This window comes from Thunnus maccoyii, chromosome 15 (assembly GCF_910596095.1).
Source record: "Thunnus maccoyii chromosome 15, fThuMac1.1, whole genome shotgun sequence".
Taxonomy (NCBI): domain Eukaryota; kingdom Metazoa; phylum Chordata; class Actinopteri; order Scombriformes; family Scombridae; genus Thunnus; species Thunnus maccoyii.
The window spans coordinates 20,473,682-20,499,314 of NC_056547.1; the positions used below are offsets into that span (position 1 = coordinate 20,473,682).

The 25,633-nt window shown below is 41.6% G+C and overlaps 2 protein-coding genes across 8 annotated transcripts; both read left to right on the forward strand.

The window, feature by feature from the left end:
• The first annotated feature begins 208 nt into the window (after window positions 1-208).
• Window positions 209-3,111, forward strand: cbx3a (chromobox homolog 3a (HP1 gamma homolog, Drosophila)). 5 transcript variants are annotated; one of them, XM_042435228.1, is made up of 5 exons: window positions 209-316; window positions 1,220-1,373; window positions 1,603-1,759; window positions 2,114-2,208; window positions 2,440-3,111. In XM_042435228.1, the coding sequence occupies exons 2-5, from the start codon at window positions 1,228-1,230 to the stop codon at window positions 2,564-2,566; spliced, it is 525 nt and encodes a 174-aa protein (XP_042291162.1). In that variant the 5' UTR covers window positions 209-316; window positions 1,220-1,227; the 3' UTR covers window positions 2,567-3,111. The 5 variants fall into 5 exon arrangements, with proteins under 5 accessions (XP_042291162.1, XP_042291163.1, XP_042291165.1 ...); XM_042435229.1 differs by having other exon boundaries at window positions 266-368; XM_042435231.1 differs by lacking the exon at window positions 209-316 and adding an exon at window positions 454-525.
• Window positions 3,112-5,789: 2,678 nt separating this feature from the next.
• snx10a (sorting nexin 10a) lies at window positions 5,790-10,056 on the forward strand. 3 transcript variants are annotated; one of them, XM_042435538.1, is made up of 7 exons: window positions 5,790-5,865; window positions 8,263-8,310; window positions 8,447-8,533; window positions 8,640-8,740; window positions 8,832-8,930; window positions 9,172-9,366; window positions 9,453-10,056. In XM_042435538.1, the coding sequence occupies exons 1-7, from the start codon at window positions 5,824-5,826 to the stop codon at window positions 9,595-9,597; spliced, it is 717 nt and encodes a 238-aa protein (XP_042291472.1). In that variant the 5' UTR covers window positions 5,790-5,823; the 3' UTR covers window positions 9,598-10,056. The 3 variants fall into 3 exon arrangements, with proteins under 3 accessions (XP_042291472.1, XP_042291471.1, XP_042291473.1); XM_042435537.1 differs by having other exon boundaries at window positions 5,795-5,865; window positions 9,450-10,056; XM_042435539.1 differs by lacking the exon at window positions 5,790-5,865 and adding an exon at window positions 6,348-6,697 and having other exon boundaries at window positions 9,450-10,056.
• Window positions 10,057-25,633: the final 15,577 nt, after the last annotated feature.

A 25,633-nucleotide genomic window follows, 5' to 3' on the forward strand; every position in this document is an offset into this window, starting at 1 on the left:
TTCTTTCTTGCACCACAGTTTTAGGGGCATAAATAGTTACTCCTGTCTGAATAACAAACATAAATGACATAAATCACACTTTTTGATGTTTAAAAAAACACGTGCAGCTAAGTCATATGCTGAAAAATAACAATGAGTCTATTTGCGGCCTTGAATAGGCCTTGTACCTTCTAATGGATGTAAAGAGGAAGGTAAAGAGCAAAGCGCGATTTCCTTCCCGGCTGCCGTAGAGGACCTGCCATTAGCTTTTGGCGCCTGCCCTTAGTGCTGCTGTGCACATAACGTTACGAGATAAAGAGAGGAACCTGACCGCGTGGTAAGGAGACATCACTGAAACAATTCCTGTTGTTTTAATCAAACCGAAGAGGGTGCGTATGCAGAAATAGTTTGATTTAAACGTTGCAGCATCATGCAATACCCACATTTGATCGCTCGACCCAGATAAGGTAGCTCGACTGTCCAAGTTGGGCATCGCATTTTAGGCGGCAGGCAATGCAGTTCGTGCAGAAACGCTGCAACAGTGGGGTAGTATTAAAACTCTGTTAACACGGGTGCATTGTCACTGTATTGTAACTCAACTCATGTGTGTTTTGCATTGTTTCGGCTACATTAATGTTAGCTAGCTAAGCGTACGAGAGTGCAGGATTTACTCCAATCACTGGGCCTATAAAGCCTGTTTGAACGCTTTTTTTCATCTTGTCGAGTCTGACGTTAACCTTCCTTTGCTCGTTTAACTTGGTAGCGTAACAATACGAACTTGTATTGTGCTTTGTGCGTTATTTCCTCGTACAACTCATCTGAATGAACGGAGCATTGCAGGTGGCACTCTAAAGTCAGGGAAAACCCAGGCCTGAAATAAGTAGCTGCAGATAGCACGGTGGCTAAACTCAATTATCTCCTGATTTTACTAGCTTTTATTTTTCTCTAAGACGGCGCCTAGCTAACTTAGTTAGCATTATATTGATACTGATGTGTACGCGTTGTCTTGTTGGTCAGTGTCGGCGGTTACTTCGTAATTACAATAATATCGGCTATCACAGTGAACCGGTTCATGGCTCCTTTATCTCAGGGTCATTTTGGTACAAGTTGTTTTTCTGTGTTTTTCCTGTCCTTTTTAAACTTAATGTGGGCAAGAGCATCAGCTTTATGCACAGTATTGTGAATTATTTGGCTGGCATTGCAGAAACCTTGAAGTCCTAACACATATTCTTGTTTTTAGAACTCAACATGGGCAAGAAGCAGAATACTAAACCTAAGAAGGATTCACAGGATGCACAGGACGAACCTGAAGAGTTTGTTGTGGAAAAAGTGCTGGACCAACGTCTTGTGAACGGAAAAGTAGAGTTCTTCCTGAAGTGGAAAGGATTTACAGAGTGAGTTGCCTGGGACACCTGACCCCCCCACGCTGAGCTGGAAGTGCTTCCCTGGTATGGGGTCGTGCTGTGCTTGTCCATTGTCACTGTGAATGCATGAAGTTCCTGCTGTTCTGCATACAAACTGGTTTCAGAAGTTTTATATTATCTTTTTGCAGCTTTAATGGTGGAAATCAGTGTAAAGGGATGTTTAGAAATGCAAATGCTGATCCTGTTCCTGCTCGTTCAGTGCTGACAATACCTGGGAGCCAGAGGAGAACCTGGATTGCCCAGAGTTGATCTCAGCATTTCTGGAAGCACAGAAGGAAGTAAAGGAAAAGCCTGCTCCTGTGAAGAGGAAGGCATCAACAGACGAGCCAGAAGCCGCAGCCAAAAAGAAAGATGTGGTGAGTACATCACAGTTCTCCAACCACCATCATTTTATCTGAGAGATGAAACCTTTTTGAATTTAGCAGTGGGGATCCCTCACTTGAGGACAGTTCCTCAAAATGCAGAGAAATGTAAATGATGAAAGGCCACATTTCAGGTTGCTCAGTCCACCCCAAAATTATTTAACAGCAACTGTTATGGTCGATGCATCCAACGAAGAGCTTTTATTAAAATGCAGCACCTACTCAGCCCAGAATCAGACAAGCATCTGTGTATCAGTGTCAGTATTGACCCTTCATCTGGAGAAAAATGCATGAATTGCCAGGTTTTTATATGCTCCTTTTTTTGTGTTCTGTTGTCACCACTTACAGGCTGAGAAACCACGAGGATTTGCTAGGAACCTTGAACCAGAAAGGATCATCGGTGCAACAGACAGCAGCGGGGAGTTAATGTTCTTGATGAAATGGTGAGTAATGAAGAAAATATTTGTCCATCTGGTGCATTTAAACCACTTAAAATTCCCATCAGTTAATTAATTTTTTATTTATAATAATACTCTGGCTTTCTTCCTATCCCTCAGTGACAAAAGGTTACATCATGTTTACGTGAAGTAACCTCTAACATTAGGGGGAAAATGAGTAATCTGGACGATGGTCCACAGTTGCTGTAACATCTTCCTCTTCTCTTCTTGCTGCAGGAAAGATTCAGATGAAGCAGACTTGGTCCCGGCCCGCGAAGCCAACACCCGCTGCCCGCAGGTGGTCATTACCTTCTATGAGGAGAGACTGACATGGCACTCCTGTCCAGAGGATGAAGCTCAGTAGTAGTACTTCCCTCTGGTCCCTGCAGTCCCTTGCACCACCTGCGCCCTTTTCCTCAGGACTGAATTTTCTCCTCTAGCTTGCCTTCTAGTTTTAGCTGTTTTAGTTTTTTTTTTTTTTTTTTTTTTTTTTTTCCTAAGACGTTTCAACACTTTCATTGTATGGCAGTCAAGGAGAGCTATGTTGTACATAATTGGCTGATTTGATTGTGAGAGAGCAGGTGAATGTGTTGTCATGTATAATTAAAGAAGTCTTCCGTTATCAAAGGATTATGATGTTATGTTAGTTTGGAAACCATACTCTTGGATGGAAGCCGCCACCGCCCATATTCATTCCTGGTTAACTTTAGTAGATTCTGAATGGCTACTTTGGTCTATTTGTGTCTACCACCTGTTGTCACCATCTCAATCTGATGTAAGATGATGATTTTGATCCTTTTTTTTTTTTTTTTTTCACCTTTAGTGCTAGTATTCCGTTCTAAAAGTGTTTTTGTATACTCGTTTTGTAAATATTGTTTGAAGTTCTAATAAAGGTTTTATGTGACCAAATTTCACTGCTGTCTTCATGGCTAAGTAAAAAAAAGAATTACTAAACTGTATAAGATCGTTTGTTTTGATCTAGATAAATGGTTGCAAATGTGTGAAACTAAATCACAAGTGTTAAGACAGATTTTTGATGCTTCATGCACTTGTTCCTCTTGAGATCCAAAATGTGAAAGTCTGCCTATAGGCCAGCAAAAACTGAAGCCTTCTGTGATGATGTTTTTGGTCAGTTCCTGGTAGAATACTGGGAGGAGAGGAAACTGATGGTGTAGATGGTTAACCGCATTCTGGACAGCATTTTTCCACTGACCCATAATGAGCTGATGATCATGTTTCCACAGTGTTTAATATCTAACGTTTGTGTGTATTTTCTTTCCTTTACTTTCGTTAAAGGTCAGAGTCTTTGAGATCTTAGAAAATATTACTTGAGTTTGATTATTTGAAAAGCTTTCTAACGTTCATTGAGTTACAGTAAACATGAGAACTCCCAGCGTCAGCAACTTCCTGTACTTTGTTTCACATTTGTTCATTGGATTTAATCACCATTTTTTTGTACATCAAGAGAACTTGATAAAACGAGGAGCTTGTTAGCCATGATGCATCGCCACTGTAATAATCAAACTAGGTGCTTATTTACTTTTAAACGCAGGACATTTTACTTGTGACAGAATATCTCTCAATTAGGGAATTGCTACTTTTACATGAGTAAAGCATTTCCACCCAATCTGTCATGACATATATCATTAAATCTCAGTATTTCACCACATACAAGAGCTGAGATCACTAGTGATGTTCATCAGTGTTGTTACTTTATTTGGAGAGCCATGTCGCCAGATGGCATGGTTATTGTGGAGAACAGTCTCATGACTGGCATTAGGGCATGGGAGTTGGACTTTGATCTACTGTGCACTACAGTAGATGATGTTTCTATGGCAACTCACACAGTTTCCACGGAAAATCCCTCATAGCACATCCCCAGGCTGCCAAAGTGACAATAAGGGTCTCTTCCAAACTGACTCAAATTTTTCTAAAATAATACCAAACAGGAGACTTTATCAGATCCTTTTTTGTTATCTCAATATAATATAAGTACCAAAAATGTCTATCAAGAAAAAGCTATTCAAATCTATTATTTCTGCAGTGAGGATGTATTACAAATGAATAATGGCAGTGAACAATGAAGAATGTGGATGTGAAACTGGCCTACAATTATAGTAAAAAGGTGTCTTTCTAGTGGCTGTAACAAAGACGACATTATGGAGATGTTAATTGTTCGGGTTCATATCAATATGGAGATTAATGACTGATGCACCGCACAGGAAGGACTCTTACTTACATGTGGAAAAGCTAGCAGGGACTGAAACTCTGGTTTGTAAGACGGAGGAGCAGTGTGTGAAAAAGCTTCAAATAGGTATTTTTATGTCAGAGAAAGTGGGGGAAAAATAATGTATTAAAAAAACTTATTTATTCTTAGCATCTTTGTCACAGCACGACATCTTGATTAAGTCAAACCTCTAATCAGTGCAGCAACGTCATCACTTGTATGCAAATTTCCTTAGAGTTCACTCAAGTTTATGATATCTTGATATAATATCTTTACAATGGAGAGAAGGGCCAACCCATGATCAAGCACCTCTAATTTGTTTATTCTTATGCAAAACAAATGTAAAACAACTTTGTTTTTTTCTTAGTTCTTGCGTGTGTGTGTGTGTGTGTGTGTGTGTGTGCGCGCGCTCCAATAGCTAATCAGTTGTTTTCCAATAGCTAATCCTAACAGTGTAAAAGTGAACAGCAGCCAGTGAAAGACTCTTTCTGCTGACTTCAAGATAAAAAGGCCTTTATATGCAAATTAGCTGACCTTAGCCTTCCTTAATACCTTTACCTGTGGTAGAAGAGTATTTATTTCACAACGTGTGTTTAGCTCTACTCCTGGGTTGGACAGGATTTTGGAATACCCTTCTGAGAACTTTGGTAAGAACACTGTGATTTTATTCTTGCTGAGCTGATGTTTTGGCAACTTGAGAAAACAATGAATTGAGAGTAAAAATGTGAAGATACTGTGGTTTAAAGTCACCTTAATGCATTTGAACCAATACCCAAACAAGCTTTAGGACTGTTACTTCTGTGGCATGCTGCACTTATCTCTTTTCATCTTTATGAGAAATACTTATTTTGTACGTCCAGTGTGAACAAACTACCTCAGCAACACATTGCATCCTGCAGAATGTAAGACACACACTAGTAGCTGTAAATACAAGCTTGTCTTTGTTAGATTTCCTATCAGTTGCTGTTGTGGATGACCTGAGCTGCACTCTTCTTACTTTTTACATATTTACTCATTTTTCATGACCAACAATGAATTGTTATCAAATCAACATAACTTCTACTTGTATGAAATGTCTTCTCTTCCCTTCTGGTGGTTCTGGATGCGAGTAGCATTGTTGAAGGCATCACTCAACTGAGAACTGTTAAATGGTGATAAATATTAACCTGACGCGCCGGATGGTTTGTCTCAAAGAACCATCTGAGAAGTCGTCCTTGAAAACTGTTTGGAGGACATGCACTCTCAAAAAAAAAAAAAAGATACTTGGCAGGTGATTGGATGAACTATCTGTCTATCACCGTCTTACCTTGTGAGGCAACTGGATTCACGAGATCACGCGAGAATCCTCATAGGACGCCGTTCAGACACGAGCGAATAACTTGAGGCCTGGCAAGATGGATTCTCGTGTGATCTCGCGAATCCAGCTGCCTCGCAAGGTAACTAAATATTATGTTAATATCAAATAAGTCACATGTCTACATAGGATATGTCCAGTATGTTGGGGTGGTTTAGGTTGGATATTGAACATAGTTAGTAAAGGAAACAATTTGTCATTTTTCATTACATATACACACATTCTAAATTGGATTGACATTTTATAAGATTGAACAGTACAGATTTTCCTTCATTTCACAAGTCAAAAGATGGATTTTACTTTCTCTGAACAATTATAGAGCAATAATACTAATAATATAACAGGAAGAAATGGACTGAATCCAAGGATAATTTAAAACATTTTTGTTAATATGTTAGGCTATTCAGTGTGACATCTTGGCAATAGCCAATAAAAATTAAGAAATCTGTACAAACCATAATATCCATGAATATCAAAGTATTGATCGTTATTTCAGGCGATAGTTCGCCTCCTCTGACCAGGTGATACCACTTAAACTAATCCTCCCCAGTGAATTGGGCGCAGGTGTGCATTAAAGACACGCCTAACGCACATCTCTCGGGAGGGATCGTTGTTTCTTTGTGTGGCTCAATTTAAAAAAAAAAAAGAAAAGAAAAGAAAAAAAAGTTGAAATTGTTTATTTTGGGGTTGTGTTTTTTACGACTTTTTATTTTGCGTTTATATTTTTTAACGTCGTGATCCACCCAGGTAGAAAAGGCGTGAACAAACTTGGAGGCAGAGGTCACACTCAGTAGTCAGCAGTTAGTATTAATAGTCGTTCAGTCCAGGCAAAGCTGAGCCTCAAGCCAGACCACTGAGCTGCTCCTGGTCGTTCAAACACCGGATCACTGCTCGGGAAGTGAAGAAGGGGAAAGGTAGGCACAAACTGCAATTAAGATTAGAAATGGATCGTAATATTTCTGTTCGGTTGCAAAGGTTTATTGCCTGTGCAGAAGCTGATTTTTCCTCTCTCTCTCTCTAAAATGCAGCAGAAACTTCAGAGCTTCATTACTTTTATTGCCACAATACAGCAGTGCTCTTATTCTCACAATGATTAGGACAATAGACAAATAGTCGTAAATCTTATTCATTTTTAAAATTAGTTTTTACTATTATTTGTAATTCTACTTTTTATGTTTTCATTGAATGGGTATTTTCAGTTGTAATATTGTTGCAGTTAAAAGTGTCTCAAAAATTGTGATAACCTTTTTTAAATTCAGGTTGGCTGTTCAGATGTTTTTGTTTTAGCCCCGTCATAAGGTCCTGGATCAGGGCGGATAGCGAATGACATAATTTTTTGGCCATAAATCAGTGTTTCAGTGCACTAACTGTGCCCAAAGCAAGGTACAGTGATTATATTATGTAACCCATAACTTGTCATTGGTGCCTGGAGGGGAAAAAAGGGAACTTTGCTCAAATGCTGCATTTGAGAGTTCACTTGCAGAATCCTTTTGACCCCATTTGGCTTGAGGAGATCATGTGGAATTTATTGATTTCTTTGAACAGCAATGATTTTCTTTTTTTTCTTTAAAAAAATCTTTAGGCGGTAGGAGTACTGTATTATTATTATACAGTACTCCTACCATATAGTAACAATTCATCGTCATGAACAGGAACATTCAGTCTGCAGAGTATCTAATTACAGGGTGTGTATATATATTGATTAGCCTATAAAGGCATATGATTTCACTGGACACTGGTGTTTGGTTTAGAGTCCTCTCTGAGATAGCTTTAGATCACATGTTTCCAAACATTGTTTGTACTTAATGATTAGCTCCGCTTGGACTCAAGGCTTGTGAATGGCACGTGTCTCATTAAGGTGTCAAGAGGCAGATGGTCCAGTATGTTGCTTTGCGCATCATGTGAGGGAACACTGTTGAAGTATCTGCATGACATGTTTCAACATCGATTTTGTCGGTGCAGTCACAAACAAAGAGGAAATTAGTGCTACAACAATTTTTCTTTGATGAAATATTGTGTAACTTAGCTAAATGTGTTCTGTGAATGTGCAAAGAGATGGTTGGCCTGCATTTCTGCCTATTGTGTGCCAGAAGAGGATTTCTTATAGTTTTCATCCTGTTTTGGTGAATGAGTCCATATTAATCTGAGATTTCCCCCTCACAAGCTAAATCCCCCTCTTTTACCCTCATTCCTCTTTATGCATTAGCTCTGTTTGCACTTTTGAGTCTTTAAGAATTAATTGGCCTCTGCTTTACAAAACAAACCTTGCATTGAAACCCAACGAGCCAAAATGTTTCTTTATGCAGATGAGTGACATAATATTTGAAGCTAAATGATCTGTTACTTTTTAAAATGCTCATTTAACCTCTAGTTATCATGACACAGGTTATTGTGGTTTCATGCTAAGACATGCACAAGTTGGAAAAGATCACAGTCTTTCCATGTGACAGACTCTTATTTGTTTCTCTCTCTCTTGCAGGTTTTTGTTCCCACTATGGACAGTATGCTGGACAGTCTCTCAAAAACTGTAAGTAGCCAAGTACGCTCCTCCCGTTTGACTTATGCAGTTGCAAGTAGAAAATAGTTTTGCAAAAAGACAATGCATGCACATTCTCCTCTGAAGCAAAGACGGTGCCTCGGTTTTGTTTCTTTTAAATTTACAGGAATTTATCAGTGTTTGTCTTCGGGATCCAAGGCTCCATAAAGATGACCTCTGGCACACGCACGTCGACTATGAGATCTGTTTACATGTGAGTGCCACTTCAATAAGAGCTCGGTTATCTTTTTTTTTTTTTTTTTTTTTTTTTTTAAAAGGTTAGTTTGATAATTCTGTTGAACCGATGTCTGTCCTTTTAGACCAGTAGCATGTGTTTCCGAAAGAAGACTTCCCGTGTGAGGCGGCGTTACAGTGAGTTTGTTTGGCTGCGTCACTGCCTGGAACAGAACGCTCTTACCATGTAAGCTCTCACCCCAGATATTTATCTATTTATACATGGTAGCTTTCATGAATTAATCAGAGTTTTGGCCTTTTTTTTCCCCTCTGTCCAGAGAATTACCCAAGTTGCCACCCTGGAACCCATTCTTCAGTCTGAGGAACACAGGGCAGGTCACCCAGAGGATGAGGGGCCTGCAGGAGTTTTTAGAAATGTGAGTTGGCTCTGTAGCTAAAACAATAGCAGCCATCAAATTATAGCATTGCCAACTGGTGGTACTGTTTTACATTTTCCCCCTTGTCACACCCCCAGCGGCTGTTATCTGTTGAAGCAAGAGCTTTGTTATACTTGAAACTGACCTCGAACATGTTTGTCCCTGCACTGTTTTATCTTCTCATATCTTCACTTGTCTCCGCTGTTGGGCATTATCTCATTAATTGTCCTTTCGTCTCTAGTGTTCTTCACACGCCATTGTTATTATCAGACAGTCGACTCCATCTGTTCCTCCAGTCAGACCTCAGCCTCACAAAGATTGAAAGGTGTGCTCTCGGTAAGACCAGGTACACTGTGGCTGAAGCCATACAGCGTTCAAGCAGCGGTTACGTCAGTAGATTAGAGGACAAGGCATCCTGTGACTCTGACTGTGAGAGGTATGAGCCTAGATGTAATGGTTTTACATTTGAAATAGTTTTAGCGTCGGTTTAATGCTGAATTGACCCTTTTCTTCTCACAGCAGCTCTTCATCGTCAGGCTTCGGGCTAAGTGTGGACACTGCCATGCGAGAAAGCCCCCTCCCCTTCCTCGAGTCCCCTGACAAAGACCCAGAGTTGTTCAGCTGTCTTTCGGAGTCCCCCACCAAAGAACAACTCATTGAGCCCTGAGGCACAAGGGATGTACTTAGCCACTTTATGTTTCTGTTTGGACAAAGGTCATCTATGTGTCAACCTATTTATGATATTTCACAGAGGTCATGTCTTTCTTAGTTAACTTCCAAAGAGCAAAAAGCTTTTTTACTTGTTGGCTTCATTATTCCCTGTTTGTTTGTGTTTTTGTTTTGTTTTGTCTTTTTAATATGCTTTAGTTTTCTCATAAAGCAATACCTTGGTCATTTAATTTAGTGTACTTGAAAAAAATATTATGTTTTAAAAAAATGTATAGTAAATCTACGGTTATAACAGTAAATTATTAAATTTCCTGTGTGTGAATGTATATATTTTTATCTGCACTGAAGCTGTACTGAGGTTAGCAAGGGATGTTTTGAATTGTGGACAGGACTTTTAAAATATTTGAGAATACTTTTATGATTTGTTAATGGATGAATAAACTGTCTTTAAAAAACAGCTGACAACTTGTTCATTGAATGTTTCATCTAATATTAAATTTGGCCAAATTTGAAGTGCCAGGGCTTATTTTCCTCACCTGACATGCATCTCTTGATGTTCTTAGTGCAACAGTCATGCACTGTTGTAACAGCCCAGTAGAGGGAGTGTAGACATCATAGGAGCTCGAGCTGAGTATATAACACTACTGGGATGCAGGCTCACAATGCTGATAAAATTGCTCTCAGGGTCATGTACTAATCATTGTAAAATTTGCTCTCTTACGAAGTGGTGTTCACATAGAACTTGTGTATAGCTTAAAATTGTGCAATTTGAGGAGTTTTTAGTCGCTATCAATTTCATATTTGAAGCTGCACTGGGCTTGAGAAGTGTGAAGTGGAAATTGTGAGACTGGTGTGTGTTATGTCAGGAGAGAAATATGAGTCTCAAGTTACTTCCTTGGGAATCTGAACAATGTAAAACATCCAATGATGCTGGTTAAATTCCAACTGCTCACTATAAAATCCTATGAATTACAGTCTTATGTGGGCGTTACGGTTGTGGGACATCTGCCATGTGTCTCTTGGGAGAGGGAAACATGGGATTATTAAACCCTAGTATATACACACTATACACTATTTAGTTGCCAGTTTATTAGGTACAACAAGCCAAAACTGTGATCTCACAAAATCCTTGCAACAAATCCTCCCTTAATCAATATTCACTTTTTGTTTAAACTGTTTTAGAGAGTTAAGATGTAATTGAAATCTAAGGTCACAAATTTGAATCAACACCAAAACTTTCAATAACTGAACACTATAGACTAACCTTTACTGCAGGCCTGTTGTATCACAATGTATTAGTTTTAGGTTTATCAAATGAACTGGTACCTGGGCGTATGTGACAAACAGCAGTAACTGACTCCAATCTCTGCCAGTTGTAGTGCCCTTCACTATACGCTCTACAATCTAAATGTATCAGATCTACAAGCTACCAAGTGTGTTAAATTCTAAGCAACTTCAGTGTTGGGATATTGACAAGAAGAGGTCACATTTCAGCCCCATGTCACAGCTTTTCCAAGGTGAGATGGCCTAATATAAGGAAGACAGCAAATTAATTTAACTATTACAGACTACTCTTGGGAATTACCTGCAAGAAACGAGACAGCCTCAAACTCTGTGTGTGTGTGTTACAGGGATTTGGGTGTGGGTGGGAATGAGGGGCAGTATAGAAGTGTTGGACAGCCCCGTAAATTGAAAGCTGATGAAAGAAGTGAAGGCTCATTAAAGGAGACAGCAGCTGTCCCCCCCCCCCCACTCCCTCTCCCTCCACCAACTGCTGGACTGACATGGGCCAGCCCAACAGTAAACCTATCCTGTCCCCCGTCTCTGTCCTCTTCTCTCCTTCCCCTGGATGGTGCTGTCTCCCTGTGCGCACAAGCCATAATGAAGCTGTCACCGACTTCACACACCAGCCACTGAGCTGTATTCACACAGCAAACACAGAACACACATATCGCCGTGCCTGAAAACACACTGACAGCTGTGAACACAAACACACACACACACACACGCGGGCATACACTGGTGGGAAAGCTGTGGATGAATGAGCATTTTCTCTTTTCCTCATCCTCTGTCATTTTCTGAGTCCCACTGGTTTGTGGTTGGACCTCTCCATCTCTGTTTGCTGTTAAGGTTGACCTTATCAACGTACCCCATGACAGGCGCACAGCACGACACGCACACAAAGTCACACACACAGACTGTTTGGTTCAGAGCCAGTCAATTTCCTGACAAAATGAAATGCAACTGCAAGTGGCAACTTGTGTTTGTGTGTACATGCACGCATCTGCCATTTTATAGTTGAGAACATCTAGCATTTGGATATTGAGTATTCACGGTACATGTCTATTTCAGCTCGGTAATTTATAACTCAATTTCCAGTGTGCATTGATGCGCTTCATACCTCCAAAACACCAAACAAAGCCCCAACCCAATTGTATTTCAAAGCAATTAGGGTGTCCACTGAGTTGTGAACGGACCACGATGCAGTGGCTCTGGGCCCGTGTGATATTTTTAATTGTTAATTTTCTGTCACATTAGTCAACTTCAGTGCCTCTGGACAGGTGACCGAGCTCCTATAGGCAATACATATAACTACACAGAACATATTCTCAGTTTTTTGATGCGGCATAGTGGATGGGATTTTATGCGTAGGGGGGAAAAGGTTCCGCCGTATGTGATGAGCTAAATGACGAGAGGGTATATCATATTTACGGCTATTTTATGGAAGGGAATCTTTCTAATGCTTTTCGATATACATGGTGGCCGTCAATATTAGTATTAGTTTACGAGTCAAAATTATTAGCTCATTTAGACTTTCACCTGAAGCCACCACAGGGAATGGCTTCACCTCCTTGACCCTACAAAAGCCAACAATGGCAAAATCCATATGAGCAATTAGTCTGCGTAACTCTCACCCTGGCCCGGCGCTTTATTTTTGCACCAATGGTGTCTCTCCATCACTCTTAACTCTCTCTTTCATTTTCTCCCCTCTCTCTCAACCCTCATAATCTCTCTGTTGGCTGCTAAGTTAATTGGTTGTTCTCTTTTGTAGTTGGGTATTTTTTTTTTTCTGCTGACACTGCAGGCCTGGCTCACTGTACCTCAGCTGTCTAACTGTTGAGGAAGGAGGGCCCGGGTCTCGACCTCGCAGCCAACTCGCCTTCCTCACTACTCTCTCTTTTGCGCTGGGCGAGTGTAGGGTCAAAGGTGATGACTTGCATTGTATTTGTGATTATTACCTCTAAAGTGCTATTGCATAGAGCATCATTAAAAGTCAATGCATCTCCCTCTCCTTCTCTCCCTCTCTCTCCCTCTCCCACCCTTACCATCCGCACGCCTAAAAAAACACACACACACACACACACATACACACACACACACTCATTTTGCACGCACTCCGCACTTCGCCAGCCATTTAACAGCTAAAATACGACCCGTGTGCAGATAAATGTCACAGGGCCATCTATCTGCGAGTGTTAAAAGTCGGCTAATGGAGATGACATATTAGCGGCCCAAATGACTGCCATAAAAACTCCCACCATACCTTGCAGCGCCACCCGGCCACTGTGACTGCAATAGGATATGGTCCTGGCACTGCAACTATCTGTTCACAGAAGGAAGGTGAGGAATGGAGAGTGATGTCATATCTGGATGGAGTCCTTTTGATTTAATAAATTCTGTCGGTTCGTATGAAGCTGAGTGTGTGTAATACAGATGTAGCTTATTTACTGAGGGTTGTATTACACACAGACACTCTACGTAACACTTCTGATGTAATGCGAATGACCTCTCACCTTTGACCTTTCATAGAGTAGCTGGTCAGAAATTATGGGCCAGGTCAGCTTTTCATGTCAATTTCTGGTGTGTGTCAATAACAAAGCTGCCTTTACAATCAATACGCTCCTCCAATCCCACTTGAAGAGCCTCCACAGGTACGTGTTCACCTCCTCTCCTCCTCCTTCATTCCTTCTATCTCTTTATTAATTACCCTTCTCTATCCATGTGTGTCTTTCTCTCTCTGAGTGAATGGAGCAGTTGTAATTGCTTCTCTCTGGAGCAGTTAGAAGTGGCACAAAGGAACCGTATAGAAACCACATTTGCATTCAAGATGAGCTGAGATGGAGCGAGGGAGGGAGCACTGCCCTCCTGCCCTACACTGAGCAGCTCCACTTACTCTCTTTCTCTCCCTCCTTCCTTCTCTCATCTATTGTCTCCCTCTCTCCATCCCTCCCTCCTTATCTACTCCCACCACCCCCAACCTCCTCCCTTTCGCAGCATGGCTCCCCTTGCATTGTCTTTCCAGAGAGTTCCAAGGTCGACGGGAGCTTGCTCATCAGAGCAGGGTATTGTACGCTTAGTGCTGGTATGGACGAGCTAATTTGTGTGTGTGAGTGTAAGCGTGATTCTGCATGTATGTGTGTCTGTGATTGTGCATGTCCTGGGGCCTGCATATATGAGTATATATGTGTAGGAATATGTGGTTGTGCAGGTGTGTGTGTGTGTGTGTGTGTAGCAGTGATTTCTAATGGCTGGTTAAAAAAAAGGGGTGAAGGAGGGGAGGCTGTAATTAATAACTCAAAAGCTCAGAATTGCAATTTTTTATAACCACCAATATCTCACCACCTCTCAGACCTATGCCATCACTCTCACTCACTCCTGTGGAGCACACACACACACACACACACACACAGGCGCACACACACATTAACTCCTGAGGGCTCTTCTTTTCCAGCTTGATAAGCATTTCTCGTTTGTTTCAGCATTTTGATCAATACAGTTAAAACGCCAAACCAAGCATAATTAGGTCTGAGATGGCTCCCACTGTGACTGAATAGGCTTCACCTAGGGAGGTGCTCACCATTATCATCATCACTCCGTGTGTGTGTGTATGTGCATGCATGTGTGTGTGTGTGCATGAATTCATACCACACACAGCGTGATCTAATAGACGTGACAAAGTACACGTCGGGATGTAGATTAAAGGAGAACTTTGAGCTATAGGTTGATTTTAGCAGGTGATGGAGTTGCCTGTTCACCATGCTTTCACTCACCTTCATTCCCATAATCATTTAGACAACCTTTACAATACATCTCTGCCAGCAGGTTCATTTCAATATGTTATAGGCCACCTCAATCATTTTTTATTGGTTTATTTACTCAGAACGATACATAGATGGAGATAGAGAGATCATAAATTGTCCACAATTACCGTTATACACAGTGAAGTGACGCTCCTTTGTGCTATAATCCAGAGTGAAAACCTTTGTAAAATCCATCTTAGACAGTAAAGAAAGAATGATGCACTTTTACTCTCATGCATTGCATTTACCCCTCATTACTACAAGAATAAACTTTAGACAAGCTCCCTTTATATCAATTTTGTGAAGAAAATTCATCATTTAATAGCCCCAAAACGTGAAAGTCCCTGTCTGCTAAAGCATTATCTTTTTATCATCTGTGACTCCTACTATCTGCATCAATTTGTAAAGGTCGCTTTACCTTTTTTTTTAATGACAGATGTTTCATTTTTGGACAAAACGCATAGATCCTCACTGAGTAGCAGTTACATCAGTGATAACAAGTACTGAACTACTTCGACGTGTCACAGCTCTTCTTTCATCCTGCCTTCGCACATTTGAATCAGTGGTAATAAAGTGGTACCAGGTAGTAGATGACATCCCTATCATCCTTCATCTCTTTTTGCTCTCTCAGAGTGAAACAGAGGAGCAGTTTGTCTCCGGGGGTCCCTGCAAATGCTTAGAGAAATGTGAGCGAGGGCAGACGACAGAGACGGGGTTATGTCAACACAGACCGGACTTTTAGTTGAACTGTCCCTTTAAAGACAGAGCACAGGGGAGAGGACGTCTCAATTCTGATCACGACCAACAAAGAGCTTAATATGATGTGTGGCAGAGTTTTTGTGTGTATTTGGGGTGGGGTGGGGTGGGAGGTGGGGGGGGTTGCACAGGTGTCTATGAGAGAGAGAGGGACCCAAACTACTGCTGTTTGGGGGGATCATTTCAGCGTAGAGGCATATGTTGTGCATGTGCATGCATCTACAAGCAATCTGTGTGTGTGTGTGTGTGTGTGTTTGTGTGCTGGGGAGGACACGAAGCGGGAGGAGGATTTAGACCCATCATAAAGGAATTCTCCCCCCCAGCCCGTAGCTCATCCCGACACTTTTATGCCTTTTTATTTTCAGGCCCATTGCAGCCAAGCCCAGAGATGTGATTTATACTGCCTGGCAGCATGGGCACTGCAGCAAGAAAGACAGATGGAAGGAGGGAGGAGGAGGAGGGGGGGTAGAGCAGGAGTTGCTGAGGGAAAGAGGGGGAAGGAGAGTGTGTGTGGGGGGTAATAAAAAAAGAGAGATGAGCAGGATAGGGTCAGATGAGAGAAAAGATGAGAGACGGAACGAAGGAGAAAGGCAAGAGGAGAGAATGAAGAAACAAAAAAATTTCCTTGCTATTGTGGCGAGGAGCTCTCCTCTCGTCTCCCACTTCCCCTTGCCTCCTCTCTGCCACATCTTCACCTCTACATCTCTCTCTCTCTCTCTCTCTCTCTAATGAGTTATTGGCCCTGTCTGACTCAGGAAGAGAAGCCCCATCTCTCCACCACACTGGCGCCCTGACAGCCTAAATCACCCTCCTTCCCCAATCCTCCATCCCCCATACCTTTATTTCTCCTCCCCCCGCAGGCGACCGGGACACTCCTCCTCCTCCTCCTCCTGCTTGCCTCACGCCTGCCTGAGGTGTGTGAAATATTCATGGCGCTCCCATTGATTGGGATGGGAGGCATTGGGATGGGGGGGGGGGGTGTGGGTGAGCGTTTGACGGGCTCAGGTCTCAGGCTGCGAAGAAGACGAGGAGGCCACCGCCCACCAAGAGACAGCTCACTTACAGGGAACATGGAGGAGGGGTTGGAGGGGGTGCAGGAGACAGGTAGACAGAGGTTGTGGACAGAGGTGGCGGGGTTGTGAAATGGGAGGCAGGTGAAAGCCAGGAAGGAGAGGAGGGGATCTTGATGTTGCATGCAGGTGCGTGCTTTAGTGTGTGTGTGTGTGTGTGTGTGTGTGTGTGTGTGTGTGTGACACCTGCCTGCCAGTGCGGCGGTTGTGCTGTCTCTGCGCTGTAACATCTCTCTCTGTCACCCAGCCGCCTGAGAGGAGATGAGCTGCCATGCCTACTGTCATTCATCCATCACAGTCAGCACACACACACACACACACACACACACACACACACACACACACACACACACACACACACACATTTTCTCTGGGATACATGCTTTGTTCTACACTCATCTAAATTTCCACTTAAAAGAAAATATTTTTTCAGTTTCTGTTGATACATTTTTCTCACGTATATTCTCTTTCTGTCTCTCTCTGCCTCCACTCCCAACCATAACTGTCACAAAAGTATTTTAGAGAAAGAATTGCCTTCCAAATACAGATCTAAATGAGTGCAGGGACTGCTGAAATGCCTTTGGTTTATTACCCCATTAATCTGTAGTTATTTTGCCCAGAGACTTCAAATGTGATTCAAAGCATCCTATGTAATCTCAAAAGAGACATGCACTGGCATCAAAAGCAAAAGGGCACATTGGTAGAATCTACTCCACAACTAGGGTCAGTTCTAACATCAGTTAGGGTTAATTGTAACAATCATAAAAAAGTGCTAATTTCCTAATTAAATTCTAATTACTTTTGTCATTACTTTTAATGGGGTCATTTATAATGTCTCAACAACAGAGCCATGTATGCTGCATGCCTCTGTGCATTTTGTGAAAACAAATATGGATATATGTATGCATGGAGAGCTAGAATAGAAGCAGCATGACACCAAATTAGAATTTCAGTCTCGGGTAGCTGGTATTTATCCCAAAATACGATGGCAGAGCAATTGTCACTTTGTTTAATGTAAATGGAAATTGGTGTCACACATCACAGCAGGAATTTGTTTGTCAAAAAACAATGTTTGTTTGGATTAGTGCATGGACCTAGTATGGTCTTGTGACTCCGCATTTCACAAACAGCTTAATGTGAATGTTGTAGGTCTAAAAGATGACATAATAAAACATTATGGATATCCCGAATGCAGGTGACACATGGAGAGTTGATTCCAAAATGACATCTACCATTTAGATAAACTGACACTTCCTCTGACAAAATGCTTTCTTGCACAAAAATAAAGCACATGTGGGTATGATAGCATCCATGTTAATGTCTTTTCTTAGAAAATACATTGGTTGCTACGAATGCTATTATTTATAGTTTTGAAAAATTAGATTATTAAATTACATTTTTTCTGAAAAGATTTCTACAGTAAGGCAGATGTTATTTTGTGTTGTGTGTTTTTTCCATTTTATCAGCAAATACATGAAGAAAACTGAATCAACTGTTCTGTCTGTCCGTCTTTCAGTACTTCCTGACCTTGTCTGTGGCACTAACCAAGTCATTCCTACTGAAGACATCAATCTTTAAAAAATAGTCACAAATATTCAGTTTCTTAAAAATGATTAGTAATTTAGAGGTTTTAGAAAAAAATACATGAACAAGAGTAAATTGTGCATTTGTTGGGGACTATTTTCCGGCAGAGACTGATGCGTGTTAGTATTTACTGCAGCAGGACAGTGTAAGCAGGATTGAATTAGAATAAACTACAGTGCCTGTGTTCACGGTAATAAAGGAACAGTGTTATGCAGTGCTATGGTGTGGCTTAGAGAGAGGGACATATATAGCACAAAGGAATAATCTTGTTTTAGTGTTTTCATGGGATTTGTGGACAATACAAAAAGAAACTAGCCTTGTCCTTTAACTTAAGATATCATTTTCATGGTTGGGGCTAAAGAATAAACCAAAGACAGCCAAATAAATCTATCATTACCCTAAAAACCATCTTTAAATGTAACTGTGTACACCCTTAAAACACTTACATGCCATTTCATAATTCTGGGGTCACTATTTAAAGGATCTCTAAGGGCGTAGAGGTTAACCCTGTATGTTACATCTTTTGCCAGTCCTTCCTCCTTCTCAAGAATTTATACTGTCACTCCTACAACAGCAAATTGACAAAAATATTTGCTCTCTCAGTGGCTCTTTCCACCACCCTGCATCTGTAGGTGGAGCCCTTCACTTCTCGGAAAGGTCAAATAGGCCCCCTAACACTTAGATCCTTTCTAGGGCTACGTCCACACTAATATGTTATATGTAATATGTCCTTTTAAAATGGCATTTTAAAAAGGACATGATCTCAGTCCACATGAACATTTTAGCACCATTTCAGAAATAATCTCTGTCCATACTAACACACCTGAAAATGCATATCGCATTACCATTAATGTACACTTGGCATGAGCGTGCCGGTGTAAACAGAAAGCAGATTGTCTACTCTGCGGTTGGTTGCTTAGTTGCAGAAAATATTGCGGAGAAAGAACAGCAATGGCGAAAAGTAAGACCAGAGATTTCTTTGCTTTGAGTGACGATGAGATGGAACTATTACTGAAAGTAACTCATGACATGATTATAAGTCATGACTGATAAGACCCAATCAGGAAGTGAACGTGGGTGTCTGCACTGTTTTCAAAAGTCTCCGTCTCCACCTGTCCAGACCAAAACACAATCCTGGAGTTTTCAAACTAAAACAGGGTCAGCAGCGTTTTCAAAAGTCTCTGTTTTAGGGGTTCGAAAATGCCGAAGTAGTGTGGACGCTTGGCATAAACGTAGCAAAAGTTATGCATTTTAAAACGAAAGTGTGGATGTAGAATAGGTGAGGCTGTGCGTCTGATGTCAAGGCCATATTTTTGCTGCTGATGAAGACAATAACATTGATAATGGTGATGAAGGTACTAATTCTTTTCATGACATCACCAGCAGTTGAGCATACCTGGGTAAATGCTTTTTGATCATCGCTTGTTGCTCCAACAAAAAAACTGAGCAAGTCCTTTACTGCCTTTCATTGTGTTTTTGTCTGCGTCGGACTAGTCCATACAGTGGATTTTATTTAACCATAACAGGCAGTTAGCACTGATGTTGTGTTAGCTTGGCACAATTTATGGCCGCTCTAATTGCCTCTCCCGTCTTGTGGCGCGTATCTTTGAACGAACAAACACGTGCTGCGCTGCTTCTCCAACCAGTCACCGTCGTAGGCCTAACAGCCCTTACTGGCACGATGAATTTGATAAATCCCCCTTATCGCCCTGGGAGACAATTAAAGCGCATGTGACAGGGGTCCCTATCTCCGCTCTCCTCCTGTAGCGCTTCATTTAGAAGCCATTTGTCTCCGCTATGGATTTCCTATTTTTAATGGTGCGCGTATGCAGGGGTCGGGGCCGTGCTGAATAATAGATGCCTTTCGCTCCCTCTCTTTCCCTTTCATTCCCTCTCTCGCTCATTTCCTCATCGTCGGGCCCCATGGGAAGGTGTCGGTGTCACTCTGGAAACCAAGGTGCAGCGCTCCTGGTGCTCTCCAGATTCTGGCAGGAGGCTATTCAATCTAGCGAACGGGCTTTTGGTGAAAGCCAGCAGCAGACAGTGAGCTGATATCAACGGGCACACGTTAACCCTCAGCCCCCGCCCCCCCTCCTCTCTTCCTCACTTCCCCAGTAAAGGACGTTTATCACAGAAAGCGAGGCCGCTGCGCAGTGAGGTGATATATTGCCCTGGCCGAGCACGAATGAATAGACTAGTAATTATCCCGTTAAAAGGGTGGCCAGACAAAGAGAGAGCCTCGCTATAATTTAAATTGTTTTGTTTCCCCCACAGTCGAGGCCTCGCCCGCTGACTGACATCACGGAATGGGAAAAGTGAGCCTATTTATAGCCTGAGACGTTCAGCTAATTGTAGAATTTAATAAGGTTTCTGGAAGAGTGGATTCTGTAAAAGCAAGAGGCCTGCACCTCCTCACAAGTCTGCTCTTATATCTCAACATCTCTCTTTGCCTCTGCAGCTCTGCTCACTCCCATATTTCTGTCAGCATCTTTGACTTCATCCTCTCATCTAGCCATCCTCCATCCTAACATCTTCTCTTTTTGTGTATCCTGACCCATCCTCCCCCACCACGCCTCACCTCCCAACAAACCCTCAATTTTTCTCCCCCTCCCTCATCCTGTTATCTCCTATCACATAAAATCTACCTTAGACTAATACTCCTCTCACTTTGCTTGCGTGACTCTGATTGTGTGATTCTCGGCATGTCACAGTGGCTTAAGGTGTGCATGGATATGCTTGTGTGTGTGTGCGTGTCTATGATTACAACTGAAGATGCGTCCAAGTGTGTGTGCATGTGTGTGTGCATGAGGTCTCGTCTGGTGTGCGAAAGACAGGGGTAATTGAGCTCAGAGGGTTTTCTGTCTTTGGTGGCAGAGGGGAAATTGGAATCTTCAGAATCCATTAGAGAGACCCTATCACAGTGACTCGGTTTGGTTTGTGTGTTTGTTGTGTACGTGTGTGTGTCTCTTGTCTGCATATTTGTTTAGTTACAGAGAGACAGCGACAAAAAAAGGCAAGTGTGCTGAGGTGTAAAGGAGTAACGGTTACTTCAGTAAAGGAGTAACTGGGGAGTGTAAATAAAAAATATAAAGTCACAACGCTTGTTTTGTACTGTATGTGCATTTGAGTGTGTGTGAGTGTGGAGTCCCTGGTGTGTACGCCGACTCTCTGACACTAACTGACTGAGTGCCTTCATAGACTGCAGGGGAAATGGGGAGAAAGAAGAGAGGGAAGGTGAGTAGAGAGAGAGGGGGAACAGCAGGTAGCCAACAGCAGATGGTCTCATGCTTCCTCCCTGCAGAGCTATCACTCTCCTTCTCTTTCACACTGCATTCCTGCCTCATGTTCTTTCCTGCATCACACGTCGTATAATGTATCACCTCACCTCAGCGTCCTTGGTCATGTACAGTGTTTACCTTATTTACAGTCTTACGCTTAACTCAACCTAAATCGCCTTCTGCTGGCAGGGTCATGTCGGGTTAACTTGGCTGGAATGTCTTTAAGGATAAGAATGATCTGTCCAGCTGTGTTTACATGTGAGATTTTCTTTTTGTCAACAAATCCCATGTAATGACCAAAAGCAATAATGAATTGACCCTACTAAGTATAGCCTGTGTGGGTAAAGCTTGATCTAGCATATTCCTCTGTGCCGTATAGAGCTTCATTATTGTCCAAACATATTAAAAACACATTAATGAGCAACACTGCTGCACTGGGTGACATGTTCCTTCATTATGATGAACACAGGCACTGTAGTTTATTTTGAATCAGAATAAATAAGTCCTACACATTGTTCCTCATACACATTGGTCCTGAAAATGCTGTATTCATGCATGTATATTAATCCATGGCTCAAAATAGTCCCTAACAAATGCACTATTAACTCTTGTTTGAATAATGGTTGCTAAAAATTTCAGTGCCCAGCTGTTGTAGGTCATTGTTTACTCTTTTTTAAAAATGAAACTATATATCTGTGACCCATTTTCAAAGATTTACATCTACTGTACAGGCACAAATGAGCTTGGCGCTGAGAGCCACAAACAAAGTGGGGAAGCTGCAAATTACTGAGAGGCTGGACAAAGGCATTGTTGGTTTTGAGCCATGCTAGTGGCATGGATGGGATGGCACTGTTGGTCTGTCAGTTAACCATTTTAGTCCAGACTGAAATATCTTTCTAAATATCACTATCAGATGGATTGCCATGAAATTGGGTGCAGACATTCATGCTCCCCAGATGATGAATCCTTCTTTTCACCATAACATTGATATTTGTAGTTTTTAGTGAAATGTCTCAACAACTATCGGATTGATTGCCATGAAATTTGGTATACACATTATTGTTCTATGCAGAATGGATTGTAATAACTTTGGTAATCTTTTGACTTCTCATCTAGTGGCATCCTCAGGTAAAGATTTGAATCTTTGTCCAGTGCTTATGATATTTTATGGTTTATGGCCATTACCTGAAAAAACAAATGGCATTCCCATCATCTTCACTTGTGCTTTTTATTGATAATTAGCAAATGTTAGCATGCTAACAAACAAAACAAAACAAAACAAAACATTATACCAGCTTAAAGGGGACATATTATGCTTTTTCTGGTTTTCTGTTATTTATATACTGTTATGATATCAGATATCAATGTTAAACTTGGTCAATGTCACCAAACTTGGGGTGAACGTATGTAAAAATGCTCCCTGAAAGTCACAAGCCCAGGCTTCAACCTGCTCTGAAAGTTTTGTTTGCAGTGATACTTCTACTTTCTCCTCCTGACGACATCAGATTATTCGCACATGCCCACAAATTTGTTTCATAGTCTTTGTTGCTGAGGTTGTTCCATGTGTTGTTTGCATTGTCAACTTGCATATTTCAGATTGGATTCTGACTCAAACATGTACAGATGTATTTGAGAAGTTGAAATTTTGAATAAAGAACAAGAAAAAGTCATGAAATCCTACCACTATAGTCTTCATGGTTTGTTGATGTACACTTTTGAGCGGTGACTTAAAGAGACAGGAGCTAAAACGGCCTGTTTCAGACAGAGGCTGAACTGAACAGCTGTGTAAAGGGTCAGTATTAGATAAATAAGTTTTTTATTGTAAATTATGGAAAAGATATACCAGTAAAACTCAAGGTTAAGAATATAGACCTGGAAATGTGCATAATATGTCACCTTTAACATCAGGATGTTAGTATTATCATTGTGAGCATGTTAGCATGCTGACATTGTGTCTCAGTGCAGCCTCACAGAGCTGCTAGCATGACTGGACTCTTAGCATTGTTGTCTTTTTGTGACTTTGACAAAGCAAAAAATATAGAACACCAGCCTAATCTTTTACTCTGGGGTAATTGAATGGTTTGGTGAATCCAGTGAACATATATAGAAGATTTAGAGTGCCATATTAGACTGTGCTCTCTACCAACATCATCAAAACACTTATGGGGATTGCTTCAGGAAGAATGTGAATCTATGCCAAGGAGGCTTGTGGTGGCCCAAGACCTTACTAAGACAATATTGGTTTTTGCTTTATATTGTCACTAATCTGCATAGTTTTTTGAGATTTTTCACTCCAGCCCAACACAATTTGGTGGAAATCTTAGAGATGAATGTCGCAAAAGCTGGGCTAATAAAACCAAACCTATCAGCATGGACAGATACTGCTATGGGTGAGAAGATATATTTGTTTATTTTTGTAAGTCAGGAGAACTGATCCATAAAATGCAATGATTACAGATCTAAGTTTACATAAATGAAATCTCTTACATACAAAAGCATGTGGATTTGAGAGCAGCATTATATTATATAAAGTATACCATTGGGCAATAATCCAGAGAAGTTCGTGTCCAATCTATTTTTACAGGATTTTAAAGAGTGAAAAACTTTTAACATGTTACTTGTCACATAAAGTGATGAGTGGTATTTTGTTTAAAACCAAAGTGTGTGTTGTTGAGGGAAACAAGCTTGGATCAATACAGTCACACTGTTAGCACTTCACAGCTTCTTTAACAGGCGATGTGTGTGTGTGTGTGTGTGTGTGTGTGTGTGTGTGTGTGTGTGTGTGTGTGTGTGTGTGTGTGTGTGTGTGTGTTTTCAGACACTGCTATGTGTGTAAAAGTCCTGTTTATGTTGGTGACTGTGTTTAAATTGATATGAAACTGCATTCATACAGTGCAGTAGGGAATGTATGCATATGTATGCACTTAGAGTGTGTGTGTGTGTGTGTGTGTGTGTGTGTGTGTGTGTGTGTGTGTGTGTGTGTGTGTGTGAGTTTGTGTACTTGTGTATGTTTTTTTGCGTGTGAGTGCATGTGTGTGTGTAATGATTAGCCTTCTCTTAATGGGAAAATAACGTCAGAGCCACTGGGACGTTTAATCCATCTGAGCTGATTCTGTTTCCATCACAGCTATTGATCAACTCCAGTGACAAATCAACAGGGGGGCTACTTGTGTTTGTGTGTGTGTGTGTGTGTGTGTGTGTGTGTGTGTGTGTGTGTATGTGTGTGTGTGTATGTGTGTGGTGGGGGGATCACCTTACGCAGCATTTTACTATGTCACAAACTGAACACCTAATGCAACAGTAGATTCCAATAAGGTGCTTTCCTTCTCTCTTTCTTCTCTTTCAATCTTTCTCTACCTATTCCTTTGTTTGTTTTTTCCCTGTTTTTTCTTCCTCTTGTTTTGTCTCTCATTTCAAGCTCACACTCATCTTTCCTCCATCATTCCACCTTCCCTCCCTCTCTCTCTCCAGTCGTTAAGTGGTATTGGCTTTAAAGGGGCAGCAAATCAGTTGCTGATTAATACTGAATTTTTGGGGCCATTTGTCTGCACCGTTGCCCCTGTCTGTGACACCCGCCCCCCCCCCCTCTTTTTCTCCCTCCCTCTCCTCCTCCTCTCTCTCTACCTCTCCTCTCTTTCTCCTTCCCTTGGCGGTGATGAATGACCGGCCGATTGCCGAGGGATTAGAGTCGTCACGGTTACCTGTGCCTTGACAAAGTGGTCCTGATTGGTGACCAAGGCACCTCAGGGGAGGGGGGTCACGTCTCAAAATGGACTAGTGTGTGTGTGTGTGGTCAGTTTCAGCTGAAGTTGTGTGTGTGGTCTTTAAGTGTGCATGCAGGGTTAGTGTACACAGTTTATCATGTTTGTTGCTGTGATTAGGGGCAAGGCTCTGTTGCATTTCCTATGTGTGTTTGTGTGTGTGTGTGTGTGTGTGTGTGTGTGTGTGTGTGAATGGGGCAGGGGTGAGCTCCTACTCTCTCAGACGTTGATTTTGTGCGACAGAGATTGGCGAGGTCCCGGCAGCGATGTGACCACACTGACACCTGAGAGCCCGGTAAACAGCTGCTATAGTGGACACTGATGAATCGGCACTCGGAGGAATCGAACACAAGCCTAATCAGCGCATGGATCCCCCTGCAGCAACATTTTTCAGTTTTGTCCTGCCTTATCAGGTGCAGGCCGTCAGCTATGTCAGATCCCATTGGTCCGACCTCTCTTTCACTCACACCCATTGGTGATTAGGTGCATTACAGATTATCAAGC